The sequence below is a fragment of the Leuresthes tenuis genome, unplaced genomic scaffold (assembly GCF_036924035.1).
Source record: "Leuresthes tenuis unplaced genomic scaffold, fLeuTen1.0.hap1 SCAF_7, whole genome shotgun sequence".
NCBI classification, from domain to species: Eukaryota; Metazoa; Chordata; class Actinopteri; order Atheriniformes; family Atherinopsidae; genus Leuresthes; species Leuresthes tenuis.
In genome coordinates, this window is record NW_027325361.1 from 24442140 (window position 1) to 24462992 (window position 20853).

At 40.9% G+C, this 20853-nt stretch overlaps 1 protein-coding gene across 2 annotated transcripts in view; it reads right to left on the bottom strand.

Moving 5' to 3' along the window:
- lpp (LIM domain containing preferred translocation partner in lipoma) overlaps positions 1–20853 on the bottom strand; it is a 159498-nt gene that overhangs the window by 26181 nt on the left and 112464 nt on the right. For both annotated transcript variants that reach the window (XM_072390141.1, XM_072390142.1), the window contains 2 exons: positions 18841–18937; positions 2620–2789 (listed from right to left, as the gene is read on the bottom strand). In XM_072390141.1, coding sequence (XP_072246242.1) covers positions 2620–2789; positions 18841–18937 — 267 coding nt within the window. The remainder of the gene's footprint in view (positions 1–2619; positions 2790–18840; positions 18938–20853) is intronic.

Here is a 20853-nt window from a genome sequence, read left to right on the forward strand (position 1 = left end):
AATTAACATCCTTTTCTAGTCTTCTTAAAATCACCTGCTGTATATCTGGAGTTATTAGAAATCTGTCCCAGTCAACAAGACGCTTCATCCCTCCTCCACCTGAATCACCTCTCTTTAAAGGTCCCCATTCAACAATTCTGTGTGTGTCTTTTATGATCACCGGCCAAACTCATGTAGTTTCACTGTGCACATTCAGTCTGAAGAAAAGATACTGAGGAGGTTTCAGTGACTCATATCCTGGCTGCTGTCAAGTAGGGCAGATGAAAAAATCCTAACATAACATTATTAATTTCTCATTAATTGTTCTACCCTGCCATTTGGTCACTCATAATACAGGCAGTAAAGGCTAATGGGCCCTGACGCTGCCAGCCTCAGGCAGACATGAGAAGCTGGCAACAGAGGTCCGTATAAAATTCTACAAACTGAGTCCAAAGATATTTGAACAAAAAACAAGTGAGGATTCAAAGCTATTTCCCCGAATTCCTTATGTTCCTGCGCACTGAGCCACAAAGCAACGTCCCATCTCAGTTATCAGGAATAAACTACACAACGTCGCTGTCAATAAGTCACGTGAACCGTGTCACTTTCAGCAGCTGGACCGATGACAGAACTGAACCACATTCCAGTGAAACTGAAGGAGGGAAACACTTCTGCTAAATTATTTCCTTGTGGTCTTGCAAGATGATGCGTCTTTCCTGACAATGTTGAGAAAGGAAACACTTTCATACATGTTGTGCAACACACTGACAAGAAAACAAGTCACAGTTTTATAAGACGGAATAAGAACACTCAATTTAAAAAATAACATTGCTAACTTCTGGGATTTCTCCCTGTCAATCATTTCTTCTTTCTGGTTAAACTTTTGATAAGATCAGTGATTTTGAGAGGTTAAAGGAAAATAAAAAATCTACCGTCTTATCTTATCGACAAAGAGAATTAACACCCTGTCATGTTCTGACATAATTTAATAACTCAAGTGTATTTTAGCCATATCTGTCTGCTGATCAGCTCTAATTGAAGATAGTTATGCATCAGCCCACTGAGTGATGTCTGAATGAAACGCGTTGTATTTAATATCGTTGTCTAATTCAGCCAGGAAAAGCAATCTGAAAGTCCTGTATCATAAAGTCAGTGATGTCATTATGAATGTAAAGAACTCTAACAGGAGCAGTACTGAGCGTGTTGCTGAGGTCTGTTTTAGAAACAGGCTTTGTTCAATTTGAGTTTGTTAACCTTCCGATGAGAGAAAAGCTGGGCGATTTACTATGTTGCAAGACCAACCTTGTTGCCCTACCTTGTTACTATAGTAACTGACTCTAGGTTTTTCTCTGACTCCTCCTCTCTCACACATTTCCTCATTTTAACAGTTGATATCAACTAATTCATCAGCAGGATTTTCACAGATATTAGTTCTTTACTTATTTCAGTTGGTTGTTGGCCCCCCTGCAGAAATGCGCACCTCCTGTCATAGTTTTTAAATGGAAAACAATGTTCCAATAGACTGACATCTGTAGAAACATCTGCTGCACAAGCATAAAATTAATCAAGTGTGTGCTGTCGCAGCTAATTGCAGTATATGCTGCGATTCCAGCTTTTTTTTTTCATTCAGAGAAAATTCAGTCGGAGAAAGGATTTATAGGTGAATACAAAGGAAAACCGTTTCCCTCTCAGGTTGATCAGCTCAGAGTTCGGGGCTGCTCCCGGAGTTTGTTAAACCTAGTCTCCGGAACAGGCTCTGCTCGTGACTATGACTGAGGATAAATGTCAAGCTGTGCCAGTGTATTTTGAGGCTGCTTGTAACATTTGTCTCTGTTATCACTGCCAACAGGAGGCATCAACAACATTTCAACTGACTTAAACCTGCTATAAGATATTTCCATCTTCTTTTTTGGCCGCTCCAGGACAAAAGAACAACATTTAAAAACCACCCCGCCATCTTCCCACTTTAAAACAGTTGATTATTTTAAGGCAACACTGTTGAACTTTGCACCATATGTACCAGCTAGAAGCCAACTGTCTGCCTGATACCTGCTGATTGTTTTGTAGATGGTAGAATCAAGAGTAAAATAAAAGAGCACACCCAAAACTAGGAGCTGAAAGCTACTAAAACGCTTCTGAAAGATAAGTGCTCCGGTACTAATTTTTAGTAGGTTCTTTACTCTGAGCCAAACTTACATATGCATCATCACTGGGTGGAATATTGATGAGTGCAGCGACAAAAGTAAGCGATGTCACAATATTTTTGATGAAAGGCTAATATAAAGTGTAACACATTCAAGGACTGAATATTTCCCAAGATCAACCATGTTAATTAACTGCCATTGTAAGACGTGTAAATGAAATAAATTTCATTCAGGTGAAGAGATCATTAGAATAATTTCCACTCAATGATGAAAAAACATTAAAAAAAGGACATAAGAAGAAGAAGAGGAAATGAAAGTGTGTGTCGTGAGTGGTGACAGCTTATATGAAATTAATGTGGTTGCAGATGTATGAAAACTCCTGAAAACTTCCTTATGTCAGCATGGACGCTTTTGAAAGATGGACTCATGAACAACGAGTGCGACTTAGTGGAGGTGAGGTGGCAGGTGGACTGAAAAAAGGGCAGAAGTTGCTTACGATGTAGCAAGGCTCGCAGTATGCCTTCTTCTCCACAGCGTAGAAGGGCTTGCCGCGCAGCTTGGTGCTGCAGGTCATGCAGACAAAGCAGTCGACATGGAAGACCTGGTCCATGGCAGTGCAGCCGGTGCCTTCCCCCACCACGTTATCCCCACAGCTGGCACAGCGCCCTGAGGAGAGGAGGAGGAGGAAGTAGAAAGAATAATATTTCAGGTCAAGTAACATTTATTCGAGAACTAACAGTCACATTCCCTTATCTGACAATAGATGAAAAGAAGTGGCCTTTGGTAAAGGATACAAACTTTCTTAAAAACAATTCATAAAAAGATGTGGAACTAGTTGTTTGGATGGCAAATAGCACATGTTGTGCAACAGTGGCCCAACACAAAGAGCGTCGAGAGGAGAAGCAAGAGGAGCCTGAAAAACATCTCTGTGAATGATCATGACACTGCCCTAAGTATCAGTGCTACTGAACAATAAAAGAAAGCTTAAAACTAGATAGTTAGGAAGTAGATTTTATCGAGTCTGAGCAAATATTCTATTGGCTATTCTGTGGTGGCGAATCGATGTGTGAAAATGATGTATCCGGATTCACTGGTGTCAGATTGTGAAAGAGTGATTACTTTTTCTCAATCTGACACCAATGAATCCTGACATTGTCAGATTGGAATAGGCCTGTGTCATCAGGGAAGAAATAAAGTTCTATTGAAATTCAATAAGTCAGCTGACCTCATTGTTTTTGCCACATAACGTTGCTGACCTTGACTTTTCAGTCAGGGTTGACTAACTTGTTGCAAGCTGAAACATATCAATCATTGGCGTACATTTCCATTGGTGCCTCCTTTCCATTACTTTGTTTAAATTTTGTTTTTGGTGATCTTCTTTTTCACCAGGGAGTGTATTTTCTGTGAATATATATTTTAAGAAGCAACAACTGTTGAGCATCACTGGACTGATGTTATATTGTGCTTACATGTGCATATTCTACAGATTGAAATGTTTGTTGATCGCTCTGCTTGTCAGGTGACCTTATATATACTGAAGAGCGTTTGCCCTTGATGTGAGGTGGTATTTTAATTAAGAATCCAGGGAACATTCGCATTAGCATGCAGGCAGCTGATAATCTGATATACGTACAGCCGAATTCACCACACAGATGTTTTTTATTGTAATTTAATGGTGATTTTGTCAGATGACACTACGGTTATAAAAACAACAGGATTTTATTAGAGCAGAGCGACAGTCCAGAAATGCTTAAAGGGACCATAAGTTCACATGTAGTCTTAATGGGCAGATTTTTAGTCACAATTTTGGACATGTTTAGCTGTCTGACTAAAGAAACGGAAAAAATGCATGAATGAGAGCAGCTTTTTTGGGAATTTGGCTATATTCATACACACTTATTGAGTCTAGTTTGGCGTATACAGGCAGAAGTGATTCGAACCCTGTTAGCCCAGTTTTAAGAGGCTTGTTTTTATACAGTTATGGTAGAAATAAGTAAGGTAAGTAGAATTTAGTCATTTATTAAAAAGTCAAAAGCTCCAGGATTAAGTCTGTCTATTCAATGCTTGAAGCGACAGAATCAACTCATGCTACCCCTGACCAAAAATCTGGACTTACCCCTTTAAATGCTTAATTTCCTGATGTCAGAAGTGCCTAATCTTCATTTCTATTTCAAACACACTGGATAAGGAAGGATTAAATACTATAATTATGCCACATTAAAGAAACTCTACACATCACCAAAGAGTGACATCTGTTCAAAAAGTCAGCCTTTACATGATAAAAAGAAAACTTTAGAAGAATAAGGAAGTCTTTGTAAAAGGGGCACAAGTGAACTGATATTATTGCTCCACAAAGAGCCTGATTGCATATTGCGGGACATGGCATTTGGATATCTTTAATTGAGTTGGAGATATCTTTAATTGAGTTTAAGATGTCCTCGACTCAATGCAAGTTATCTTCAACCCAATTAATAACACTGTCAATTTAATTACTGGTATCTTACAATAATAGGGTTGGAAAAGATATCTGAGGATGTTTTATTTTTTACACATCTGAGGACAGATGCAATCTCTCAGAGGAAGCACGATACAGTATATTTAATTAATTCAAGTTCAGTTCTATGGATCATTTTTCTTCCCATTTCACTTTTTGCTTCATCTAAAGGCTGATTTGGGGCGATGATTGACACTCTGTATGTTCTTAACGGAGCGGTTCAAGCGTGTTACAGACAGAGGCGAGACACTAACCGCGGGGAGATAGAGTATCTGATGCTCGCATTTTCACAGTTCCACTTGCTGTATTCATATCAAAAATTTTAAACAGAGTGTAAAGCGGAATCTGTTTCAGGTATCAGCGCAACTTTTGGAAGTCATATGTTGCAGAGATCAAATATCTGCTCGACTGCCAGGCTTGCTAATGGTATTTTAATCTCTGATTAGTTATTATCTTATCAAGGGCCGCATTGCAAACAGAGGGAAAGCATCTCAAAGGATGAGCAGACCCAGCAACATTTTGATAGCATTATTAGAACAATGACATATGGGACATTTTGACTTATTGTTTATTGACTGGTGAAAAACAACAAAACAAATAACTGATGTTTAACCTCCATAAATCCTTATCTCCGCTGAATTTTGTGCATTATTCTATAACCTGCCGCCTTCCCTGGCAAACTGTAGCGCCGACAAATTTTCATAAAGCTTTCCATCGGCTTCATCTGTTCCCGCAGCTCTATCCACACCTCAATTATGGCTGTGCTACCTACTGTACAGGGAGGCAGATTAAACAAACTAGTGAAGGCACGTCTCCGGGGGACATGTGGGTGTCAGTGGAATCACAAGCAGGGTAATCACTTCAGAGAGCCAGAGGGAGAGAGAAAGGAGAGAGAGCTAACGAGAGACGAAGACGAAGCCCGCCGAGCCTGTTAGTGGCTTCAGATCACAGGCCATCTTCAGTGAGTGGATGAGAATGCCAAACATGTCCCACAGGGCTCCCACTTTAAATAACGAGCAGGAAACCTCTCGGAAATCCTTTTCCTTTTGGCAGTCTGTGATCGCGAGGGCCCTGAGGAGCTATTTGTGCACGACTGTGGGTACAGTGTACACAGTTTTACAGCAACATACACACTCACAGTGCGACAGGCATGCCACACATGTTGACAAGTACATACACACGCAGACATGTGTCGTACACTGGATGCATACCCACAGACGTGTCGTGCCAGGCTGCGTACGGCCCACACATGACTTCACATCGTGGAACACACAGCAGCAGATCTGAGGCTGTCAACAGCCGGCCTTGAAGCTACTGTACGCTTTCATTTCTTGTCATCTTAATAAAGATGAAAACACTGTTGTTAAAAGGTCATAAAAGTTTAGGCTGTAAAATCTCAGGGAATGGATTGAAATCTGCATGATATTTTTCCGAGATGAGACGGTTTCCCTGTTTTGACCTACAGTTAAAAATGTCTTTACAAAGAACAGCATGTTCACACTGGACAAGACCGAAGGAAAGAAATCCTACAACAGCAGTCATCACTGCCAAAATGATGCAGATATTTGGCTTCAGTGGAAGTTAGAAAGCCTGATCAATAGAAGAAGAACTCAGACGACTCTGAGCTTATTTATTTAAGCAGTCAATATGTTATTGTAATTTGATTCTCTTTACTGACAGCTAAGTGACAGCTGATTACATTTATGTTTCAACTTTATCTCAGTTTGGGTTGATGTCCATTAGGCTGAAGGTACTTTGTCTGACATGCAGTCCAAGCCCTGTAAAAATCTAATTCTAGTATAGAAATGTAGAAAATGTAGGAAAATGATTTGGGATGATAGAACTATTGACTGTTTTTGCATCTTCATGACTGACTAGTTACATTAGCTCATTTCAAACACATTATTGCAAAGAACTGGATTCTAATGAACTGGACTGAACTAGATTCTAACTGGATAACTAAAAAGACAAGAAACAGGCTCGGAGGCACCTGCTTTGCTGTAGCGATTCAACAAAAGAAAAGGCATGCAACTGCTCTTTTTTTTGCTGTGCACAAACTTGAATCACAGAGTTTGGATCTGCTGTACAATATTCACTGGTATTTTTCAATGGTTTCCATTGTGAAGCCTCAGACTGAGCTGATGCCATCTAAACTCAGCCCATGTTCTTGCTGCTGAGTGTTGAGACGTTAAAGCATCACTTTTTAAAAACAGTTTAATGTTTTAAGGCAACAGAACTGAAAGAATTAAACATGGTGCACAAAACATTTGGTTCCTACTGTAATGTTTTTCATTGTGGGGCATGAAAATGATTCCACAAAGTGTGAAAATGCAAAGCTTCGCAGCGTGTCTGCAAGTGTTGTTTCTAAAAGCTCCACTGTATGATAACAGAGAGGAGAGCAGAGTGTTTTACGATTCTTCACATTAATAATTTCATACGTCTGCGTTGGAAATAAGCATTTTCAATTTTCAGACACTACTTCAATTGGCTCCTTGAATAATACAGGACAGCAATTGAAGCAAGATCGTATTTACCCCTGTGGAGATGATCCCAAATACTTTCGAACTATTTCAGCTGGGCATAAAGGAATCATGAAAGCCCTCACCGTTCCCCTGTGTCCCTTTGCGCAGGGAATGGAACCAGAGTCTTGATATCTAAACTTCAAATACTTCCTGTAGAACCAATGCAATGGTGACGGGGCGGGAGGGGGAGTTCATTTACACTTTACTCACTTTTCTTTGCTTTCATTTTGCAACCTTCAGAAGTGTCTCTTCTCCGTTACATCGAAAGTCAAAAGAGGGACTGAAGAGAAAAATCTTCTCTTCTTTTCTTTTTTTAAAGAAGCACATTCCCTCTGAGCTATAGAGGCTTAGAATGGTTAGACAATTTAATTGGATAAAAGGAAAAGATTAAAGAGGCCCTGACTCTCTTCCATAAATAATTGATTTCTAATGTATTTGTAGTGGCAGTGAGACAGTGTTGTTTGGGATTGGGGGATGCTGAGTGGCAGAACGCTTCAGATTTCCCTCAGTCTTTGCCTTCTTTGTTTTTTCATGCGGTGATATTGAAGCGGCATGAAAGGCAGAGAGGGAGCGCACTTGCAGCTCAATTTGATCTTACATCGTCAAAAATCAAAGATCGTGCATGTAAAGAAGGATCGCAAGGAACTTTTTTTCTTTTTTTTTTGTGGGAGACCAAACTTTTCACACTATGTTACTAAAGAATACAACGCTGCTGGTGCAACCCTTGCAAACCCCAAAGGCAAATAAAGCAGCTTGAATCCAAAACCAATAAAAGAACCACAAAATCCATTTTGGGACTTCAACCAAAGTTTTGTGCTTGGATTCACATATCTGAAAGATGTGTTGTTAAAAAACTCAAAACATGTTGAGCCACTGATATTAGCCCTCGCGAGGCTAAAAATGTTGAATTTAACCTGTCACTCCAACCAATAATATTTGTCTCAATCGTGATTGTTTCAGTATCTTAACAGAAATCAAACAGCTATAAATTCTAGTGACAAGTTCTAAAAAGGTGGGCCAGATAAAGGTATGAGGATGCATAAAGTTTCTCACACTTGATTAAAGACATGAAATAATGAGTCAGCGAGTGGGTAAATTTAGAAAATAAGTCTGTTGAACACATTAGGAGTGTAACTGCCAGCCAGCGACAAGCCAGAGGCCACAATTTGTGCGCTGTTTCATCTCCTTCCCCTCTAGGTTAATCTACTTTGTTGATTTGGATTGCCCTCTGTGCAGCCTGACAATGCTGTGACCCTCAATTGCCATGGAATGACGAGAGAAATGGTTGTCATCGCTGCGTTTCAATCTCTGTATGCCTCTTTCCTAACCTCAGCCTTTAATCTCATTCCCGATGTCAGCAAATAGCAATCTGCAGAACTGCTGCGGCAATGGTGGAGGATGGAGGATAGGCGAGCCTGTGCCACTAAGCATTACAGCTCAGCCTGTCAGGGCCCACGGCATCAGCGTGAGGAGGGGGCGGGGACCCAGTGTAAGTTACATGTTTTAGGAGCAGGTTGGCAGAATTGACGTGGAGGGGTGCCATGGAGTGAGCAGGCCTGGCGAAGTGTGTGAAAGAGAGACGGGGGGAAAGGCAGGGGACAGGTGTGTTTGAAGTAGTGTATGTGGAGAGGCTGTTTGTTTGTTTATATGCTGTTTACATGCTGTTTATCTGTGTGCACCCGTACGTCTGCACTTGCATGCATGAGCATGCAGACTCATCACCGTGGTCAAACGCTCACTCACAAATGAAATCTAGCAACGTGAGTGCCCGGAAGCCTCAGCTGGGCTCGCACGGCAGCTGATCTTGCAAGCCTCAGTGGAGCTGTCTCAACGAGGCAGGATAGCAAGCGCCGAGCCTGGCGGGGGAGGAAGGGGAGAGCAGGGGAGAGCAGGGGAGGGGAGGGCGGCGGGGTCACCTCGCGTGAACCGCTGCCAAAAAGCGGGCTTCTGTCGCTGGGAAAAGAAGCCCCATGCTGGCACACTGCATCAGCTGAGAAACTAGAAAGCAGCACAGTGAGGTCAGCGGCAGTGAGGATGTAGAGAGTGTGTGTGTGTGTGTGTGTGTGTGGGGGGGGGGGGGTGAAGAAATGAGGGTGAAGAAATGCTTCATGTTTTCTGAGGCTGGCCCTCTGATCATATTGGTAACAGCATTAAAAGACACCTCATGACCAATTACAAACAAGATGATGACATGGCAGCAAAACTGTTAGAATTTCATTCATTAAAGAATTAATCGCATGCGATCTAAACAAAACAAAAGCTCCCAGTTTTTACAGAATTTCTTCAATCTGGCAAATTTGTAGACTGAGATTCCAAACATTTTTCATTATTCCGATGAGAAAAAGACTCTTAGGAGTCAAATCTGCAGCCACACACTGACATACATACTGCATTTTTCCTATAAAAGGCAGCTATGATGGATCATCCGAGGGTATTGTGTTGTGTGATTTAGCCCTTTGCAGTCGTACAGCACAGTTTAATCCACTGTAGGAGGTACAATGATGTTTGGGCTTAAGACAAGTTGCCATGTCACCAGACTGCCTTGTATGCTGGCCTCCTCCCCCTGGGTGGTCTGTGACCTTCTTCCAGCAGCATTATGCTTCTGCCTCACAGTGACTGATGCAACATAGTGTACATACATGTTTACACACAATGAGGAGTCAACACTTGGCCCCTGTGATTTGATGAAATCCTCACACGCTCAAACATGACATTTTACCATGTGAAAATATCATTTCAATATTCTTAAAAGACTCATTACATATCACTCTGTTGTTGGTAGCCCTTTAAATGTTTTTCATTCCATTTTAATTTATGAGTCTTCAGATTTCACTTGAAGAGCAGTCACCCACCAATTGGAAGGTCGGTGGTTCGACTCTGGCTTCCCCGGGCTGCATGTCGAAGAGTCCTTGGGCAAGACACTGAACCCCACGTTGCCCCCCCAGTGTATCATTGGGGGTATGAATGTGTATGAATGATTAGAAAAGCTATGAATCTTAAGACGTGCTGTATGAGTGTGTGTGAGTGAGGTGAATGCAGCATATAGTGAAGCGCTTTGAGTGGTCAGCTAGACTAGAAAAGTCCATTTACTTGTGGTTTAGTTAGCAACACCTGTGGTTACGCTACCACGGTAACAAGTATGGTTTATCATTATCATAGGTTTATCATGTTACAATGATACCTTATTGTACAATATATGAGCATGGCCTTTGCATAATTCACTTGCTTGTTGATGTAAGAGCATGACCAAGATTTTAGATAACGTGATGCCGGAACAGTCACGGAGAGACTTGAAGCCTAAAAAAAAAAATCTAATTCAGAGAAAAATGTTTTGCTGTCAACTTTAGTTGCTCTGCTTCTGTCACATCATGAATGAATGAAGCAGGAGTTGTGGCTTAATGAGGTAACTGAAGGTTTAATTCCTCTTATATAAAGTTAAACAGTGTCAAAACCCTTCTTTGTCAAACTGTTTCACACTATGTTGTTTAGGATCTGAAAATTCATTCAAAAACAAGCAAATAAAATTTGCAGCAAGCAAAAATGTTTTAATGCTGTGGAAGTAGTACCTACTGTGTTTTTCATTTTGTAACACAGCCAGGGCTGCATCTGATAGAAGAGGGCTGAACACGTCTTGCTTAACACAAGAATACACCTGCAACACATTAATCTAATGAAATACACCATCATAATCATAGTAAGATTGACTTTTTAACGACGCAGCAGTGAGATTTCTGAGCTTATTCATAAATCACAGTCTGCAGTTTCATGATCATTTTGTCCGACGGAGACAGTGTTACTTTAGGTCTGGATAACATACAGTATTGTTTCAAACTTCTGAGCCACTTCTCATTTCTTTCTTTTTTGCTATCAAAGAGCCAGACTTGAAGGACTTTCAAAGTTTTCCTTTTACATTGGCTTCTTTGTAACTCATTTCAATCCAGTCGTTGTAACTGACTACTTTCAGAAAAATGGCCTGTGAATCAGTCAAACATGAAGAGACATCAAAACCAAGGGATGAACCAGCATTATGTCAACAGACAACTTATCAAGAACAATTCCAAATGATACTTGTAGAAACTTTCATAAAGACACAACATTTGTTCCCATTCATTTAGTTCTATCAATGTAAAACTGCCAAAGATGACAAAGCTAAGACCGACAAGGTGATTCCCAAAGAGCTATTAGCTGAAAACTTATATTTGCATATCTGAGCATGGTGTGCAGCGTGTCCTTCAAAACAATGTGAGAAAACTGGACAAATGGAGAACAAAAGAAATGCGATACACCTAAAAAACATCTACAGCAGATGAACAGGATCTGAAAGTGATGTCCTTTAGAAATAGTAAAAACATCCAGCAAAGACCTGACAGGACCTGAGAGATGCATCTGGACCTGATCCATCTACTGTTCACTGAAGCCTCGTCAGAAAAGGTCTCCATGGAAGGGTGGCTGTCAAGAAGCCATTCTTAAGGAAGGGAAACAGGGAGAAAAGGCTGAGGTATGCCAAAGTGGACTGAAAATCAGTGGCAACAGGTCTTATGGAGGGATGAATCCTCCCCAGAGCCCGGACCTCAACATTATTGAAGCAGTGTGGGATCATCTGACAGAGAACGGAACAAAAGGCAGCCAACATCCAAAGAAGAGCTTTGGGATGTCCTTCAAAAAGCCTGGAGAACTATTCCTGAAGACTACTTAAAGAAACTACAAGAAAGCTTTTCTACGAGGGTTCAGACTGTGTTGGAGAATAAAAGTGCTTATACCAAATATTGACTTTTCAAGCTTGTTAGAGCTGTATGAAGTCTGTCTCTGCTTTATATACTGTATTTTCATTCATGTTTGCACTTTTCAAGACATTTCTGAACTTTTTTCTGGCAATTTAAAGACATCCGCACTGTAGATTTAAATTCCATGTATTTTCTTTCTATAAAATCAACGTTTGTACTTCTTGTTCGAAACTTTCTGCAGAACCTATTATTGTACACGAATGTGCTGACAGCCACAGTCAGAAAACCTGGGTTGACTCAAGTTAATACCCAGCATTGTGATACCATGTTTGTTAAAACAAAAAGTGCCCCGGGGTACGATAAACCTGCTCCGTAGCACAGCCTCCTGCTCATCGTGCTGATGCTGGTATGTTCACTTTGTTAGCTACAAAGAGTTCAAAGTCCTTGAAAGCAGGATTGCATCAATGCAAGGGAGACTTAAGGGAGACTTTAATAAGAAATAAGCAAAATACGGTCTGATTAGATTAAAATGACAAAAGTGAAAGGGCTTAACAAACTTTATCATTTCAGATGGCAGTAGAGTGCAGAGACACCTTCATAACTAAGCAGACAAATGTAATGGGGTCTCCTCCTAGTTGGCTAAAGGCATTTAGAGATTGTTGAGGTGGAGCATAGTAGGGAAGCAAGTTGGGGAGAGGAGGAGTGGGGGTGTCTTTTTTAGGGAGCAGAAAGGTTTCTACTCTGACACACATCCTACTGTTGTGACATGTAGAGGCACATCTAAGAGCAAACTCCTAAGAGGCTGCTAAGGGCGACCTCAGTAAAATGCAAATTAATTCCACCAGCGTATCTTAGACAACGCACAAAGCTTTCTAAACTGGAAGTCTATTAATACATGAAGTTGCGAGGCTCTGTTGTTTTATGAAGAATTACAGACAGCTCGCTGTGTGAGACTAAACTTTTTCTGACCCAATTACCTTGGCTGCTATGCTCCGACTCCGCTGGCCTGTGGTGTTACTGCAGCCACACTGTCATTTGTATCTCTTCCAAGATTCTTCATAAACCTTTCATGTGAGGTGTCTTATAAATTATGAGCGTTTCTGCAGCTGACAATATGAGGAAATATGGCAAAGCCTGCCTTTTCTTCTCTGACTCTTATCGTAAAACAAAGGCCAGCTCAAACGGGAAGGGGAGGCTTTCCCGACAGCTCAGAGTCCTGTGTGGAGCTCAGCGTGCCGTTATGAATCTACTGGCTAATTTCCGATGACTGCCTCCCTACCATCTGATAATAACATGTATGCCACTACTCAAGAATCTCTCGTATAAATATTGATTGGATATTAAAAATTCAAATTTATCTCAATTCTATGCCATACAGTGCACTGCTGAAAGTCGAGGATCACACACAGAAGTTCTCATCTTGTCATTTTGATGTAAAAAGGAGAAAAAAATCATTCTGAGCAGCAGAAGGAACAACACTGCATAAGTATCATCATCACTAATTGTAAATAATGCAAAGCATCTCATCCTTTCAATTATTCAGCCTTATGTCCTGGTTTTGGTTGACAGAAATGTAGAGATGACAAAATATTGTAAGTTCCTCTGATGCACAAATGCCAAGGCATCTGTTCTGCAAGCTGAGTAGCTGTGTCTTATTAGATTTCCACAAACACAGTACACCTACGCACAACCTAAGTGGATTAAATATGACGGATGATGACATTTGGAGAAAAGGCTCTTTCAGATTACTCAAATCTAATCTGGAACTCTAAATCAGGACTAATCAGTTGCTTTTCAAAGAAGCTTCAATCATAGGGGGAATTTCTGGCTTGTAAACTGGGTTTCTCACAAGAAAAGCCCTTCTTCTATAGTACACCATTTTCAGGTTTTTTTCTCCCTTTTACAGCCTGATGAGTCTTTTCATTTGACAACGGTTGCTTTCTCTAAGCCTGCTTTGCCTTGAAAAGTCCTCAAAGACTTGTCCAGTGTAATTTCTGGACTGCAGCTTTTGTACAAGAGCATAATAATGTTGTGTAACTTAGAAGCTCCAAGGAGTCTAATGAAAAGTTTCCTTGTGACATCACAGAGCCACTGAGGCAGAGTGTAACATTAATTCAATTCAATTAACCCCCTCCGGACCAATGGAAACGCACTATGGCTGTTTCAGATTAGAAGCTCATCAAAGACATTAGTGACACCAATAAAACTTTGCAATAGGAAGACAATGATCCAGTCCAGTAGTGCGCCAGAGATCGCAGCCCCACTTTGATTAATCTTGTTAATTACTAGCCTTAGGGTTTCAGAAACTGCTAGCCCTCTTTCCCCCTGTACCCACACCAAAAAAGAAGAAGCTTGTGTGACATTAGAGTCTTTGTAATTACAAAAATCTCGTGCTCTGGGACTGATTTTCCCGCAGCACTGGATGTACAGTAAGAAACAAGCTGGACTGAACTTAATTTCAACACAACTGTGGTGACTTTATGTATATTATTCAGCGGGGGAGGAGCAGCTCTCTGTGGATTCGCAGAGCAGCTTGTGTCTGCGCTTGAACTCTCCCCTAATGAGTCCCAGCAGTCACCTCAGTTGTGGACCGTTGCCCTTACTCTCTTCCCGTCTCTCAGTTAATTCAGCTGTTGCCTTGTTTAACCATGGAATGACCCTCCCTGCCCCTCCACTCCAAAAACAGCCCACTGCCATCAGCTGGGGACTCACACGCCATCCCCAACTTGCTCACATGTGACCCATTTCTCAATTCCCATGTCTTTGCCTTACCAGCCCTCAGCCTGTCAGCTTTATAGCTGGCAAACATCTGTGTGCATGGTATAGCAGTGCACAGAGTTCATGCCAATTCTACATTGTGTAAACATTCCCCTAAAAATTAGGCCAACAAGACCATTCCTCTGTAAAATGACTATACTTGTTTAAAGCCAAGAGATCCATTTGACCTGTGTCTAATGTGAACCAATTAACGTCTTTACATCAGTGCGCACCAACGTGAAGCCGAATATCCCTTAATACCAGTTAAATACATGTCCCTGTAGCTATAATACACCTACACGTGCTATCACGGTGTACTGTGTGATTGTGAGCTGATATAAAGCCTGCTCCAGAGTCCCACTGAATGTTCTGAATGAGGTATCTAATGGGCATGGGAACTAATTCCAGGGCAAAGGGGATTAAAGGCTAAAGAAGAGAGAGCAGCAGAGGGCTGGCACTCACTGGCAGCTGAGGGTGCAGAGGGCGGAAAAATAGAAATGAAATATAAATGCACAGAATCCTTGCCTGCTGAATCCTATTTTGCAAAATAGTATTAAAATTGGTATTTGTTTAATCCTGGCAGTTATATATATATTTTTCCAGTTGAAAGGGAAATTAAATATCAAGTGCTTCACAGGAAAAAAAAGAAAGAAATGAGAGGAAAAAAGACAAACAATTAGAGAAAGGAAAAATTTGTCATCAAAATCTGGAGTATTTTATCTGTCAAAAGCCTTCAGTGTATCTTTCATTCTCATTACCCAATAGCAAGAGCTGCGGCTTATCACTTTTGAGACTCTACCTTGAGGAGTGCTTTGGACTGATACAGCCGCTGTAATTCCTACATTACAGGTAGCGATGAATAAGTCATGGCAAAGAGTAAAAGGTTAGCTTTCCCTGTATCGTATACATGGCACAATAAAAGGGAACATTTCAGACCGCTGAGCTGTTGCCTTTTCTGGCTAATTGGCCAGTACTGGTAACTGAGCACCTGGCGGCAAATGAGAAGGAAACTACTATTTCCACCTGGATAGTATCAATGCTTACATCATCTACTGCCTTGGCTGTGAATCAACAGGGCAAGGCTAACGATTAGCAAGCTAAGGCTAGCAATCCACTCGACTAGGCAGTACCTCGGCTGGGCCTTAGCATGGTTAGGCATGTTAGTGCTTCGGCAACAAGCATGTTAAAGCTGAAAACCTACTAAGCTGTCAACTGCTATGGTTACTAGCATGAAAAGACTAAATTAAATTTGCCTGTGTTAGCTTGTCTTTTTCTTTTCCATTTAGTGGTAGATGTGTGCAGAACACCAATAATTGTAGAAATGACCATTACTGCAGAATATGGTTGCCACGCTAAAGGTATTGGCTACAAGGTCAAAGAGAATATAAGTCTAGTTTTTCACTTCATGTTGTGTGTAGTAAAAGCCAAAAGCAGTTACTGAAGATATGGTAACTAGCCATTAATTCTAAGCCTATTATTACTGTAACTTAACCTGACCCCACTTAGTTTTCTCAATAAAGCACAACTTCAAAAAACTGAAATTGAATGTGTTAAATAATACATCTAAACTTTGACAACCACTTGGACCAACAACAGAGATACGCAATGACATAATTCAGCTACATGCCAATGAAGAAACATTAGAATTTCCAAAGAAGTCTGAATTGCACAGCTCTAGGAAAGTACTTTTTGTGCTAGTTAAAGCTGTTGAAAAGAGAACTGCATTATTACTGACAGTTATACAAAACTGCAGCTTACAAACATAGGTGCAAGAAGTGAGATAAACCCTGCTGTGTGCCAGATTTTTCTTTTTTCAGATTCTCACGCAAGATGAGTAGGAGTAAACCTTGATATCTACAACCTCAACAAAAGGCAACGTTAAATCAAAGTTGTACTGTAAAGAAAAAGCATATCTAAATTCTGTTTCAATATGGAATATTTCCACAACAAAAGCTCCAACTAAGCAGTGATAAGAGTTATCTATTCATACCCCTCAGCACGGCTCATGGTCATCCCTTAAAGGATAGTCTTTTGTTTAACAAACCACAAAGTCCTCATAGACGGAGCAGCTAAACTCTCCACTTTCATCCAGGGTCTTCGTGGGGCATGAGATCGAGAACAACATATGATGCATCAGTAACACATCAACCCTTTACTCAAACACTTCTGTCACTTCTAACGTAACGCCACTTAGCCGTAAACGCACAACACAAACATCCCTTCATTTGTACATTTTTCTGTGCCTTTACACATTGAACACGGTAGCAGCCCTAGACTGCAATAATGTTGGTGGAGGTAGTGTTCCACACGATCTGCTGCTAAATGGAAAAGTAGAAGGAGCGCTAAAACAGATGCTAATCTAGCTATCTTCGGCATGCTAGCAACTAAAACAGAGGAGAATTTTGTAGGTCATCAGCTTTGGCAAACTACATGCCAGCCAATGCCTAAACATGCAACGAATGAGCATTAGATGCATGAGTTACGAAACAGGTTGTATGAGTAGTTGTCTTTTCATGTGTCACTGCTGGCTGATAAATTACCAAGACTGGATTGGCTAGATCTAAAGTTGGCTTCAGCAGGGATATAGCCTCCAACTACAAGTAAATAGCTTCTGCTCACAGCTCAATAGTCTGTAATTTGTCCTTTTTACTGCCTAAAGCCATTTTCTAAAAACAGTGCTCCAGTGATGCCAAACTAACTTTGTGGGTCACTGGGTAGGCTAATCTAAGAAACCTTATGCCAGATTTCTTCTATTAACCCACTATCCCACATTATTTTATCCAGCAATTAAACCTGGCACCAGACAAGTTTTATACTAGACACAGTAGTTTGTTGTAGTTTGATTATTTCTCTACGCGGGAGCCTTGTTTTGTTCTTCTTTCAGATGCAAAATGTGACTCCTAATGAGATCACTGTCTGCACTAACGTTTACATCATTTACCAAGGAAATGTATGAAAAAGTGTGTTTGATCTGCAAAGCTCTTCCCAGTAGTAGTTACATGTGAATCAGGTTTGAATTATTCTACTACTTTATAAAATCACCTATGACAACCATTATCATATAGAGACTGTTGTCAAATCATCAACAATTCCTGCAGAGAACAGGGGTCCATTTATAGCGCAAATTACTGTTTAGTTTCATTCAGACACCAACATTAGACACGGGGAGTGCTTCAAATCGCCCCCAGCCCAATACAGAGCTAACACATCAGCACAATGTGTGATACACAGCACGGATCAGGCTAACAATCCTGTCACTATGTGTGGTAACAAGAAGCATGAAGAACACGGTGAGCGGGTGCAGGGAGATTAAAAAGACGGGAACATTATGAGTTTTAAAACCCCCCCCCACTATTTTCATGAATGTGATTGGATGCAGGAAAGTTAGATGATAGATAAATATGATCATGTCATATTTACATAAAAAAAAAAGAAAAAAGATCTTTAAAAACCCACGGAATTCACGAAATGTGTTGGTGTGTTCACTTTGATCCGCTAGTGATTTCTTGATTGGTAGTTATATCAAATTCACAAGAACTCCTGGTTAAACAGTATTAAAAAAACGATATAAGAGGTGCAGTGATGCCACTCTTTGTCAGGCCGTGAGGATACTTTGTAAATATCCAACATTTCCTTGTTTTCCAAGTCATTTTGTTCCAGCAGGTTTCTACTTTTTACACCATGGGGCATGGCACAGGCGTAGCCAATCATGTCCATGTTGGTGTCATATATCGTACATAATTGGCTCGTGTAACTGGATTGATGCAAAAACTTGCAATAAGGTGCTAAAAGCATCGAGGTCTGTAACAGGTCTGATATCCTGGCTGGTTTCCACTGAACTACGCTGCTGTAAAAAGAAAAAAATATGGTCTGTTGTCAAGGTGAAAACGGTTCTGGCACAAAATGGAGGAAATTTGAGCTGGATCACAGGCTCGCACCCTGATTCCATGGTGCAAGAACAGAAACGGGTCAAGGAAGAGAACATCGCTGGTAGAAAAGCTGCATGTGTGAAGATCGTCTGGGGTTTGTAAAATATTGGCGAGTACAATTAAAGGAGCCCTTACCATTCATACTCACGTCTTTACGTGTGATTGTAGACATTTAGCGGACATTCTGAGTGTCCAAGATGCAATTTGTTTCATCACACCTGTGACTGAGCAACTTTTGCAAGTAAAAAAAAAAGCATGCGTAAATGGATGAGGTGAGCGTCAGAATTTTACCAAAATATTCCTCAGATGGAGGGTTGTCCATGTCAAACAGCATCTTCTTGGTCAGGCGTTCTAGCTCATCCTCGGGGTGAGCAACGGGTGCACCGCCCTGAGAAACAGACAAACAGACAGAGGTTAACAAAGCACAACGAGGGGGTACGTGCAGCAAAGGAACAGACAACATCAATGTGTCCCGCTTCAACATAAAACTTTGCAAAAGCCAGACTTTACCACATGAAGATGAGGCAGCGCTTCGAGGTCAAACAGAGCACACTCGCTGTAATTAACATTCATTGGATGGTCCTCAGTCAGCCTTTCCCCTCTGAAATATCTGACCCTGGCTCAGGCCCCACTGCTGTGCTGCCCAGAAGGCTTTCTTATGGGCAGCACAAGTATGTGGGTGGAAAAAACTGACCCTGACTAATCCTTACGTTTGGAAAATAATAATAACAGAAGAGAAAGAAGAGGCAACCGTTAAAATAAAAAGCTGCTTGTTGATTGACTGATAGGTTGGGAGATACGTTATTCAGACGTACCGTGAGCAAGAAAAAGAGGGGGAGATGTGTGCGGGGGCCTGATCTGGAAGAGATTCTGGGAGGATGACATAATTCTCAAAAGATGCCTCTTCCTACCTGCCCTCCTTCTCATCTTGCTATCTGACATCTGCCTGCTGTGTGTTTGTCTGGGGATGACGTGTTGTGCTTGACATTTTTCTGCCACTTATTCCAACCCCCCTACACCCCCCCACCCGTCACCACCCTATAAGCTCTGGCTTATGGTGCAATCCTGTCACAGGTGCTTCTATGTCCTTTTCAGGAACCCTTGGGCCCTGAACTCGACTTTTTGCGTGCTGATTGGACCAATCTTTTTCAGAAACGCTACGACGACCTTCCCTAGATCTGGTGCTGGTTTGGATCTTTACATTAGATTTGATTTTCAATATCACAGCATGGCCGGAAATCTGAGCTGACCTTTGAGGTGCTCCTAATTGTGACATCTGGGAGCCGAGTGACTGTCTGGTTTTATTTATCCGTGGTTTACTCTGCCACATAAAGGAATCTGCATCATCAATAACAGTTTTGTAGCCAGAGTAATTACTCTGGTGTTTTTACTCAACCTTTGGATGTATTCCTAAAGTATAATGAGGACTCTAAATAAGACCCTGTGTAAATTCACTCTCAACTATTTGCCTTCAACAATGTTTTTGAGTCAAAATGTCAAAAATGTTTGAGAAAAGCTTTTGGAAAATGTTTTGATCTAAAAAATTTCCCAAATCCCCCCCCCAAAAAAAAAAAAAAAGATTTGGGTTGCTGTGTGAAATGTAAAGAAAAAACAAATGCAATAATGTCAGAGGTTTTTAGAGGGGGAGGTTGGCCTTCCAAGACAGTTTTAGAGGAGGCGACGAGTTTTCCCAAAGAGATTCAACTCAACCGCCAAGAGACTAATCAACCACATTAAAACACAGACACTCTGAACAACCTTTACAGAGGATAAACAACCAAAAATAATAGCACAACAAATAATAGAAGACTCAAAACAGCTACCATAAAATGCAGCTAATACACTAAACGACAACCGAGGGACTCAAAACAACCACATAGAGAGAAAAAAAAAAAAGAAAGAGTGATGGAAAGTGAGTGCTCTGATATAACGTTAACCCTTTTCATGAGTAAGAAACTGCTCTTTGGGCTTTGGATTTTAAAAGTGTTTAATGTATTACAATCAGAGTCAAATCACAACATTTGGTTTTGGCTTACTTTGTGAGAGTCCACGAGATCAAATCAAATAATCATAAGCCTGCTGTAAGTATCTAAGAACTGAGCCAGAATTAGGGAGGTGTCTTATTCTAGCTTTGTCAGAAGGGAGGCCATCATATGAAAACAACATGTTGAAAGTGAGACATTTCCATGAACAATCTGAGCTTATCTTGAATTGGATGGCAGCAAAAAAAAAATCAGATGGCATTTGATTTCAGGATTTCATGTAGTTACCTGGGTTACCTCAACGTTACTGCTACGTAGCTGA